General features: G+C 41.9%; 1 protein-coding gene across 1 annotated transcript in view; it reads left to right on the top strand.

The window, feature by feature from the left end:
* Positions 1-10,487, top strand: part of P3H2 (prolyl 3-hydroxylase 2) — a 157,303-nt gene extending 146,816 nt beyond the window's left edge. Inside the window, exons 14-15 of the mRNA XM_054585122.1 lie at positions 3,792-3,932; positions 9,418-10,487. Coding sequence (XP_054441097.1) covers positions 3,792-3,932; positions 9,418-9,510 — 234 coding nt within the window. The 3' untranslated portion in view covers positions 9,511-10,487. The remainder of the gene's footprint in view (positions 1-3,791; positions 3,933-9,417) is intronic.
* Positions 10,488-12,235: the final 1,748 nt, after the last annotated feature.

The raw sequence follows: 12,235 nt of genomic DNA, 5'->3' as shown, positions 1-12,235 counted from the left end.
TTTTTTTCCTCATACTTTGCTTCTTTTCTTAATAGTGAAACAGCCATGTATTATTCATGACATACCACTAGAGTGTAAGCAGATGATATTCAAAAACTGTATGTTACTGTAACAGAGGAAACCTATGCAAATTCTGGTTAAAATTGTTATAATTAAGAAATAATATTTCATATATTTTAACAATAATGTGTATTTAAAAGGCTATGATGGCTATACTTTTTGGTAAAAAGCTTAATACTAACATGGGAGTAATTAAATCAAGATTGATGGTGTGGGTTGGAGTTTAAAGTCTCTATACAAAATTCTCATTTTTCAAAGAAGAGCTTCTGAGCAGAAAGGATTTGATTTCTGAGCTCTGCTAACAACGAAATGGATTCCAAACTGCTTGCATCTCGCACAGTGGGAAATTCAGACAGGTGGTTGAAAATATTTATTTGCTTCTACTCCACCGCGTGGCCAAATCTGGAAATGCTCCGTGTTTGAAAGTGATGCGTGAAACACTATGTATGAGTCAATAATTCATTAATTGTTAAATGCAAGTTAACTGGAATTCTTTGTCCTTAGTATTACGGACTTTTATTTTTATTTTTAAAGGATTTTTATCCAATTTATTGGGGTGACATTGGTTTAAAAATTATATAGGCTTCTCAGGTGCACAATTCTACAATACATCCTCTGTCTACTGTCTTGTGTGTTCACCAGCCCAAGTCAAGTGTCCTTCCATCATTATTTATCCCCCCTTTATCATATTCTACATCCCCCATCCCCATTCCCTCTGGTAATCACCATACTGTTGTCAGAGTCTTTGAAGGTTTCTTTTCCTACCTTTTAAATTGAACACTCCACCACCGCCCTCCCCTCTGAGAGCTGTCAATCTGTTCTGTGTATCTATGAGTCTGTTTCTGCTTTGTTTGATAGTTTATTTTGTTCAGTTGATTCCACATATAAGTTAGTTAACTGGAATTCTTCTTTTTAATGATGTGAAAGCAGATAATACTTCGCTTTAATAGTTCGATCCTTTTAATATAAAGGTGTAATTATTTTAAAATTCTTTCCCCCAAAAGTAAAAGAAAAACCTGATTTAAACAATGTTTTTATTCAAAAGTTCCAATTTGGGAGATTTATTTTCCAAAGTTATTTCTACTTACGATTAATTTATATGGTAGAGTTCTTAGGGCATTGTGTAGATAATCAAATCCCCAAGCAGCCAGCCCCAATAACAGGGATAGTTTTCCTTTTCAGTTTTCCCCTCTTTGACTCTAGAGGGACAAAGAAGAGGGGGGATAACCCCGTCTGAGGGTGCATAAGAGGTAAAGTTTTCTAAGTTCTTTATTTTTTAAATATCTGGAAATTATTTAATTAACTGAATGGTGGCTGAAGGTTTACGTTTATTCAAGACAAGTATGACACGAAGGCTCCTCTGACATTTAATCATCCATTGGATAGGAAACATACTTGGAAGCTACATGGATTGTTTCAACAGCAGCGTTTATTTGTGAAACATGGGTATTTAGGGATTTGGGTTTCTCTGTTCAGGTTTCCAAAAGATAAAATATAATGAGTTCCATTTGCTTCATGAAAAATTAAAATCACTGTGGAGCTGTGTTCCGTAAGTATGTTTACAGTCATTCTTCAGTACTGCAGAACAGATTTCCCTGTAGAAGCAATGTCATCGGTTGAGCCTGTTCACTCCTCCGTGTACCTGATATATAACAGGTGAGGCCGTCTGTATAATCACATTAGTCCTAAAGACTTCTGTGAGCCCACACACCTATAATCAATTGCACCTGCTTCAAGCAGTCGATAGCTTCTTTTCCTAGACTTTCCCAAAGTTCTCCCTTTGTAAAAATGCCATCCATTCTTCAAATTCCGTGAACTGTCCCCATGCCCTTTCTTTAGTATTGTAAGATGTTGTTGCCAGGATTCAGTAATCACACAGAAGTGACTACAACTACTTGTGCTTAAGTCCTGACCAGCACTAGGGAATGAGCAGCAAGAAAACTTGGAACAAGTTCTCACAGCCATGTGTACAGGAAGGCTTTCCTATTCTATGTCATATGTGTCAAATATGATTTATTTTGCTGTTTTATGGGAAATGTACACAGATTGCTTTGTTAGCAAGACAAAATCAGCCTTGGCTGGTATGGCTCAGTAGGTTGAGTGCTGGGCTGCAAACCAAAGGGCCATCGGTTCGATTCCCCATCAGGGCACATGCCTGGGTTACAGGCCAGATCCCCTGTGGAGGGCATTCGAGAGGCAACCACACATTGATGTTTCTCTCCCTCTCTTTTTCTCTCCCTTCTCCTCTTTCTAAAAATAAATAAATAAAATCTTTTTAAAAAAAGGATAACAAAATCAAATTGATGCTGAGGAAGCAGTTATTACTGAACTCTCTAGATTTACATCAGAAAAGTCACCTCAGTAAAGCTACCAAACCAAAGCAACTCTCTCTATTAACAAATAACTCCTCCTCAATTATTGTGAAAAGAGGAATAACCAGAAACTGCTCTTCTCTGTTCTTTCCTTTAATACGCACACACACATACACACACTCACTCTCCCCTGGATCTCAGACTTTTTGATTCTTCCCACCTTCCTTCAATTTCAGCCTTCCACATGTAGGTCACACAGTCTGGGAGTACTTATGTTAAGAAGCAGCCAAGGACTTCAGGCAATTTCCCAAATATTTCTCCTGAAACTGTCTTTGTAAAAACTTAGCCTTCCCTTGTTATGGTAAAGGAAACCAAAGAGTCTTCTAAAGGGCATCTATCAACCCAAGTCAGTTCAGAAACTAGTGAGAATGGGTCCGTCTCATCAAAAAGAATGGTTGGTACCACTTTTTTGCTCTTACTTTTCATTCTACTATGGAATGAGTTGTTTCTTTGTTTTTCAAGAAAGGAAAGTTTACTTACAGTCAGAGGTTTCTTTCAACATGGAAGCAAAGCCCACAACCATTCCTTAAGCTTGCTCAACTTGGAAAGACTGCTTGTTTGATCTAATGCCCTGGCTCAGGGCCGCCCCAGCCACATGTCTTCCCTCCTACCCTCCTCTACCTAAATGTTCCTGGATAGATCCACCTGAATGATGCACGAGCTTGGGAGGACTGTCAATCATTTCAGAGCCTGGGAGGCCATGCAATGGGTCACCCCAAGAGGCAGTGTGTTCTCAGGAGGTATTAAAGCATTGGCTGAAGACCACAGGGCAGGAATATTGTAACAGGAATTCAATGATCATATGAGATTAGACTTGACTTTTTTAAATCTTTGTATTATGAAAAGTTCACAAACTTTAAATGTATGATTAAGGAATTAGAAAAGGTACATACACGCATGGAACAACAACCTGGATTGATAATAAAAATTTACCAGCACTCTAGGTGTCCACTTAATTTGTTTTTATCGTTCCACAGATAGTGAATGTACATCTATGTATGTATGCCAGATGCTGTGGTAGTGCAAAGTGAGAGAAGTAAATTAAAGGGGAGAGCCTTGGCTTCATGGGGTATGTCAGCTACCAACACAGCCTGTATTGAGCAATCACTACGTGCCATGGACCATGCCAGTCATTTTACCTGAATAATTTTATTTTCTGAATTAGATATTATTTTGACCTTAACTTTGTTTTACAGATGAGGAGATAGAAATAATCTATGTCTTCTTCAGCTTCAGGATTCCATTATTCTTTGATTCAAAACTGGACCCAAATAATTCCATTGAAGGATAAAGACCAGGGATTGTGGAGATGCTTGTGGTATAGGAATTGAGAGTCTAATCTTCCCTTTTTTTCCTCAGGCCTCCATCAAACCAAAGTGTGGACGTATGATCAGCTTCTCATCTGGAGGTGAGAACCCACACGGGGTGAAGGCGGTCACCAAAGGCCAGAGATGTGCTGTGGCTCTGTGGTTTACCTTGGACCCACTTTATAGAGAGTTGGTGAGTTTCTGACCCACTCAGAAAGCCAACTACATGCTCCATAGACCTGCTTCATAAACTGATTTATCTGAAAAGCCCTATAAGTTGATTCGTAACCCTTCAGGAACCTTAGAGATCATGGAAAACAAACCAACAGAAACCATTTTATAGCTTTTACAGAATCCTTTCTCTCTTATTCCTCACACTGACTGTTTTTTCACTCAAGGACAACTTTCCTTGTATCTAATGTGTGTAGTGTGAGTTTGAGGGGAAGAAGAGGGAATATGAAGGCAATTCTTAATCACATCAGCTCTAATAAGTGAATGTTTGCAGAAGGCGGTACATCAGTGATATTTGGTAGTCCTTAATTAGCCTTGAACTTCATTAAAAACCTGTAGCATCAGGAGAAAGGAACCACTTTCTATGGGTTACTAGGAACAGTGATTTATTTTCTCAACAAATCATTAATAGCAGCACTAATTTATAAACCTGTAGAACAGGTGAGGGAACCTGAAAGTCCATTATTACGTATTATGATTAAAGTAAATCTTAAATAGTAACATTGTTTGTATTATATGGGAAATAGCTGAGGATACTTTAGCCTGGATAAGAGACCATGATCTTACCCCTGGGCAGAGGTTACAGTCTCTACCTGTGAGGCTGCAGAGGAGTGGATTAAGACCAGTGGTAGAATTCCCTACAGGAAAAATTGGGGCTCAAAATACAGAATAACTTATAAATCATCACCACTGCTTGGTGGAATTGTCTGCTTTGGAAGTGAGAGTTCCTCGTCACTCCTGGCTCCAATCAAAGGCTCAGCAACTGCTCGGCATGGAATGGAATGCAAAAACTGAAATGGAAACTTCACAGCAAGGGCTCAACTAGGTGACTTGAAAGCCTTCTCCAGCCCCATGTGTTGATGAAGCTAAGGAATTCTGGTCTTTAAAATGACATTCCATCCAATTTTCCTCTTTAGATTCCTAAGTTGAATCCAATTTGATCAGAAGCGGATTAAAATTAATCCAGTTTCTCATATACTTTCGCCATCAAATGTAGCACACATTTCCTAAGCATTCTTTCATGCACTTACCAAATATTTACAGCAGAACTACTCTTGTGCCAGGGGAATTCAGCTAGGCAGGCCCTCGGAGTTCGAGGGGGGAAAAAAACATAGTCCCTGACCAGGAGGCGCCTGGAGAGTCCACAAGGAAACAGACGGTGGGAAGACGGCAGTGTGAGTTCTGTAGGGGAATCAAGAAAGGCATATAAAAAAGCACAGTCCTAAAAGAGAAGATGATAGCGAGGCCCAGGAGAAAATGGTCCTGACTGAAGGAACAGAGCACAGAGCGTTCAGAGAATTTCAAGGGACACTGAGCAATCTCCTTCCTCTGTAATTCCTTCCTTCTCTGTGCCTCTCCGCTTCCAATCGCCAGCGTGCTCCCGCAGTGCCCTGCACTAAGAAACCTAGATAAGTAGGCAGACAGTGAAGATAACTGGTTGAAAAATTGCCTTACTATTTTCTCTTAGTATTCAATACAGCAAAGAGTTAATCTGTTTATTATTTAGTATCCTAACCCTCTCTTCCAAGATATTTTCTACCAAAATAAGCTAACACAAAAAAGTTCTCTTTGCCCCTTCTTAACCAGTAAATATCAATACAAAGGCCCTGCCTTTGAAGGGCAAGTATTGGGAAATAGCTCCAGTCTGGGCAGTAGCGACATCTAGTGGCCACAGACTAGAATGACCAGAGGTTGGCATCTGTGCTACTAGAAAGTTTAGCTTGTGATGTGATTCCCACACTTAGTTCCACATTGCAATCACCTAGGGAACTTTCCAAACTACTGACATCAGGCTTCCACCCCCAGAAATTCTGGTTTAATTGATACGGGGTGTGACCTGGTATTGGGAGTTTTAAAAAGCTCCTCAGGTGATTCTAACGTGCAGCAAAGTTTGAGAGTCCCGGAATTAATTGCCTCTTCTCAGACTGAATCCCTGAGCAAACAAAGTCTGCCTATGAATACGTTACCAGAGCTGGAAATTCCCATGCTTGTTACAGATTATTTTAAAGGCATTTAATTCCTAGGGAGGATTTCACACCATAAACTCTTAAAGGTACCCAATATTGGAAGCTTCAGTTTCTTGTGTATAGAGTTCCAGCTCTCAGACTTCTTTCCTTTCAAAAGAGACCAGATTGTAGCAGTCTCCTCTGGCAGTCTGGTGCCAAGGTGGGGAAGTTTTGTCTGTACATCAGTTTGTTAAGCATGCATTTTACGTAGCCATCATAACACCAATTTAGATTTCTTTTTTTTTTTAATTTAATTTTAATTTATTTTTTCAAATACATTTGTCTCCGCCAACCCCCCACCACTTTCCCTTGCCCCCTTCCTCCTTCCCTCCCTCAGCTCTTCCCCTTTGGTTTTGTCCATGAGTCCTTGCTATATGTTCCTTGACTTTCCCCTTCCCTTTCTTGTCCCCGCCCCCCTCCCTCCTTCCCTCTTGTCTCTGTTGATTTCTTTTCCTGTTATTTAGTATATTTCGTCCTTTCAGTTGTCTTTAGATCAGCATCATTTTCAATTACACACTCTTGAATAAAAGGGGCTTTGTTTTCAAGTTGCAAAATAGTTATTTTCATAACATACTGTGCAAGGCACTGTGCCAGGGACTACCTATAGAGGATACGAACCAGGAAAGACATAACCCCTATTTTCTAGGAGCTTGAAGTCAAAATGGAGTGCTAAGCCAGACACTCGAGTAATTAAAACACAAGGCGCAGTTTGGTAAGAATTCTTAGAGGCAAAGGCATGGTGTGTAGGGGATAGAAACAGGAAACCAAGAAAGGCTTTATTAAGGAGATGAGGTTTGCCGTGAGGCTCAGAGGATGAGCACAGGTCCTTTAGGGAGAGATACTTTAGACAGAGCAAACTCTTTGTTCACTTTTACATTTATCCAGCAAATAGAATGGAGGCCTTGCTAAAGGTCGATAGCTTTTCTGTTCACTGGAAATACAGCCATGGCCAAAAACAACAGGATTCCAGCTTTCATGGAGCTTACCTTCTAGTGGAAAGAGAGACAACAAATAAGTAAAAGAATAAATAATTGAGAGATTTTCAGATAGTGAGAGATGGTACACAGGCAAGAGGAGAAGGTAAGTGATTTGAGAATAAAAGACCCTGAAAGGGAATCGAATGGGCAATCTTAGTATATTGGGACGATGCTCTGACTAACTGAGCTACCCGGCCAGGGCTAACTTCACACTTTGGTGTATGGATATTCAGTTGTCCCACCACCATTTGTTGAAATGACTAGTCTTTACCCGTTGAAGGTTCTTGGCACCCTTATTGAAAATAGTTGACTGTTAATATGAGGGGGGAATTTCTGAACTCTTAATTTTATTCAACAGATCTAAATGTCTGTCCTTACACTAGTTCATGCTGTCAGGAGTGGGTACTGAATTTGTGAAATGTATTACCCTAAATAAATATAAAGTCTAAAATTTAAAGTCTAGGCAAAAATGCATAATTCAGTTTTTAAAAGATTAGCAAAATTAATACGTGGCAGCAACATAATGCATTCTTCTGGAAGACAAGGGTACTTGGGCATGTATGCCTACCTTTTATAGTAACATCAAAGGAAACAACTACTATGCCTCTAGGTGTGGGGTTCCCTTCTGCTAAAAGCCTCAGCCAGAGAGCCTGTATTCTAATACAAACCAATGTGATGCTTCATATCTAATACACATTTTAATAAAATATTGCTTTCAGTTATTTTAAAGTTTTTTAAAAACAACAAAAATTATAGCAAATAATTTAAGCTTAGAATCCTTTAAAATAGTTTGGTTAAGTGAAAGCATGTCACCATTTTTAACATGTTAATTATAAAATTGGAAATTTTACTTTGTACAGACCATAACTTCAATAAAACTCCTTGAGGACAGAAAAAATAAAAATAAAGGAAGGGGTGACACAGTGAGGGCCCTCTGGACTGATGACACTTGAGTTGTCCCCTGACTGACAAGAGGTCAACTATGAGAAAGGCCTTGGGAAGAGGATTCTAGGCAGAGAACAGGTTACAAAGGCCCAGGGACAAGAGGGAGCTTAGAGTGGTCAGGAAACAAAGGACGCCAGCGTGGCTGGAATGCACTAAGTAAGCTGGAGAGTGGTGAGAAAGGAGGCAGGGTTCGGGCCCAACAGGGTGGTTAGGGAATATGAATTATATTCTAACTGGGGCTATGGGGGTGGGGGAAGCTATGTGCTCAGCCCACCCTGCCTCCCCCAGTCCTGGGGAGTTACAGGATTCAAAAGGGTAACAGAATAGCTTTAGCCAACATGCTGTAGACTAAAGTAGTTAGCAAGAAGGTGAAGGAATGGGGAAGATTTGAGATGTCATTTGGAGTTAAACCAACGGGGCCTGCTTGCTGATCAGTGATGAAGGGGGTGTGAAAAAGTGCAGGATAGAATGGAAACATCTGGAGGGGCACTTAGCCTGGACTGGAACTGGGGAATTCTTCTGCGAGTGCTGGATTCAGAGACCTTGAGGTGAGTTAGGAAGTTGGAGCGTAAGATGAGGTGAGAGGGGACAAGTGGAAGAGGCCTGGTGTAAACCAGGCAGCTCCTTATACGCACACCAAGAGCATTGGACCTGGAACTTCGAGCAAGAGGAATGCATGGCAGGGGTGTGGGCAATGAGCAGGAAAGTGACGTGGTCATGAGTTAACTGCGGGGGAGTCTATTAAAAGCATGAGGGAGTGGGATGTGGAACAGGTCAATTTGCAAGCTGCTATAGCAATTGAGTTGAAAGATGATGAGAGTCTAAACTCTTGGTTTTCAAGTGGGAGCTATTTTGCCTCCCCTGGAGCAGTTGACAATGTCCAGAGACATTTTGGGTTGTCACAACTTGCAGGGAGGTGCTACTGGCTGGGGTTGCTGCTAAACATTCTACAACGCACAGGACAGTTCTCATCGAGCAAAGAATTATGTGGTCCAAAGTGTCAGTAGTGCCAAGGGTGAGAAATCCTGGCCTAAGCTAAGGCAACAGTGATGTTGAAAAGAAAGAGATAAACATGGGAAGTGGAACAAATTTATGAGATTCAAGAAACCAAGGTCAGGCTTTTAAGGCACATGGTCGAGCAGTGGTGGTCTTCACTGAAAGAAGGAATTTGTGAAAAGGAACAGACTGGGTCTGTGCAGAAGAAAACGGTGAATTCAGCTTGAAGACTGAATTAGAGAACTGACTTGGAAGTGTCTATAGGACCACAACATAGAAAGGGTAGTGAGCAGTTGAATATGTGAGACTTCTTGGCAGTAGTAAAATCTTGAAAAGTAATTGCTTAGGATACAGGGAAATCTGGAGAAGGCACTGGTGTAGGGATGAGATGAGGTTCAATCCTAAACTGGATTTAATATCCATTCCATGTACAGATGGATGCCTGCAAGTGTTTGGGAAGCATCTGCCACTGGGACTGACTGTGATGCTTGTCACAAAAATGTGTCAATTGTCTTTGTTGCAGGAACGAATACAGGCTGATGAAGTGATAGCAATCCTGGATCAAGAAGAACAAGGGAAGCAGGAACTGCATATTAACCCGAAAGATGAGCTATAAAAATGAGAAAGTGTTCTATCAGATATTTATTTAAGTTGTTAATCTTATGAGAACCTTTTTATTTTTGTACAGAGCCATGGTATAAATTAACAGGTTGATATGAGTCACCATCTCTCCCTTTGGTTCCTAAGGATGCTTGCTTTGCCTCACTTTGTCTGTTTGTCTTGATTTTTTGTCAGTTCATTCATGTCTCAAAGCTCAGTCACCCCTTCCACAACACACACACACACACACACACACACACACACACACTCTCTCTCTCTCTCTCTCTCTCTCTCTCACTCGCTCGCGCGTGTGTTCTCTCTCTCTCTGCTTTGGCTGCAGATCCAAGAGCTCAAGCAGAAGGAGTAAGTCCATTTTTTGGCATAACTACACCCTTGTGTGTGCTGTTATTCTAAAGTTAGTGCATGATTGGGTCTCCCAAGACCTTTCTGGCTCTGAGCTTTTCTGCCACCTCCTCTCGCGGTGCTGATGGCTGAGAGTTTGAGTCTGGGATGCCCTGGTGTGGGGGGGCCTGGGCTGCCTCGGATGTCACTGAGCGGAAGGTCCCCAGGCTCTGAGGAGGAACCACTCTGATGAATAAGTACTGCATGAGATGGAGCAGCCCGGCCTTTTCAGGGCCTTGGTAGCGTTTTTGGTTCTAGTATTTTCACCAGGGAACACACTTACACTGGAAGCTTCGATTCCTCCTCCACAGCGCTACAGAGAGGATGCCCTGCGAGTTGTGACTTTGAAAAGGTTGCTTAGGGGTTTCAATGGCTCTTCACTGCCGAGACTTTGGAAGAAAAATCCTGAGTCCTCTGAATCTGGGCCCATCACCTGAGAGTGGAGGCCACCAGTGAGAAGAGACATTTTGTTCTTAAGAAAAATGGATTCTTGCTGGATTCCAGTCTTCACCTGCATACAGTTTTGTGGCCCCTCCTCTTTGCTACTGTGCTGCATGCAGACTTGTTCTTGTGTCTGATTTGTTTAATAAAGGGAGCCTTATTTTAATATCTGGCATTTGTTTTTCTTCTCCCAGATGTTTGCATTTCTTCAGGTAATGGTTCTGTGGTCCCCCGGGAGCTTTTGGGACAACAGAAGGGCAGCGTCGGGCTATGACCAGTTTTGCTAGCAGATGCTGTGGGGCTGCAAGGAAGGTGGGACATCTGCGTTTGAAGAAACAGAAATGGTTGCAACAGAGGTGTTCATCGAGGCAACGTCTGGTCCGTGGTGCCAATTCTAAGGAAAATACTATGAAGACATTAGCTGGCTTGGGGCTGAGGTGGTTCTAGCCTAAGGAGCCCACTCCTCTAGCCAGTGGGAGATCACCTGCCTCTGTGATGGGCAGCGGCAGAGGTCATAGCCTTTGAGAAATGTAGCAAATCAAGAATTTTCCTAAATATCACATTTACTTTGTGCCACTTTTGATCATGGTTAGTGGTAAGGGCATGCACCCTTTGAGACTGAAAAAAATGAGTCATAGTGATTTACGTGGCTGTCGTCCACCCAACCTTCTCATTGCACTTTCATCGTGGGAGAGTGGAAAGAGCATTAGATTATAATCCCAGCCTGAGCAAATATGCCCTGCTGTGTGACCTGGAGCTGCTCTCTTTTCCTTTCTGGGCTTTAGTTTTCTTCTCTGTAAGTGACAGAATTGGTTGTACTGGTTTCCAAAAGCCCTCCCTCTTGCTCTCAGTCCAAAACAAAGCAATAAAAAACAAAACTGACTTGGGAAATATTCATCAATACAACCACAGTAACTTCTACTAACATTCTGAGACTTGAGAATGGGTTCATTATATGCACATGTGGTTTTAAAATGTTAAGCCCAATTTTAAGGCTATAAAAGTTCCTGAGCTTTGAAAAAGTAGATTGCTATTTGTTTGCTGTCTGGCTGAGGAGTGTTTGCTGGCACTCAGATTTGCTGATAGGAAGATCTGGGCAAGGATCTAATTTCTGTTTTCTGGCAACAAGGCATCAACAAAGAAAACAGCCTTTGGCTTCTTGCAGTCCCACTTCCTGGGTGCTGTGAGAGCTCTGGGAGAGGCAGGGGCTTCAGCACTGATTCTGACACTCAGCCCCACAGAAAGTAGGTGAAGGCCTCCCTCAGTGTCCTTGTGGTAGATCATATCTTGAGCCTTTTGCTGACAACGAAGGAGTTACTCCTGTTTTGTAGGTCACCAATATTGTTTTACACCTGGGACACAGTAAAGCATTTATATTTTTAATCTGTTCCACATCAAGCCATATACATAATTTCATCCAAATAGTTAGGGAGTGTCATCAGATGAATTTTAAAATATGAGCCCCAAAATTACAGTCTGTGTGCTAGAAGAGCCCATTGGAAGTTTTGGGGCTTTTAGAACTGAAGGTGTGAAGAAGGCCATAGAAGTCACAATCCAATCTTGTCTTTCTCCTCCCCATCCCCCATCCCCCCAAGGCTCAGAGACCAGAAAGGTGACTCACTCCCTGGTTACAGAATTTGAATGATGTGAGGATGCCTGGCCCAGGGGGCTTGTGGGCCCAAAGATCCCTGGCCAGGTCAGCGTCCACTAGAGGAAGGGCTGCCTTTCGCTGTTTGGCAAAGGTGGCGCTTGCTCCCCGGGCTGTGGACCTGCAGAGCCGTGCCTGTCCAGAGGGCTGCCTTTTCTAATTCACTCCACAGCACTGCATGTGCTTGAGGAAACCCAGGCTATATAACCCAATTTATGACTTCAAGTCTAGGGCTCTCCATCTGTAGCTC

Source organism: Pteronotus mesoamericanus, unplaced genomic scaffold, assembly GCF_021234165.1.
Source record: "Pteronotus mesoamericanus isolate MK-2021 breed Mesoamerican mustached bat unplaced genomic scaffold, CSHL_Meso_final contig_82, whole genome shotgun sequence".
Classification (NCBI taxonomy): Eukaryota; Metazoa; Chordata; class Mammalia; order Chiroptera; family Mormoopidae; genus Pteronotus; species Pteronotus mesoamericanus.
Note: the sequence above shows the minus strand (reverse complement) of the source record. Positions and strands in the feature narration are given on the sequence as shown.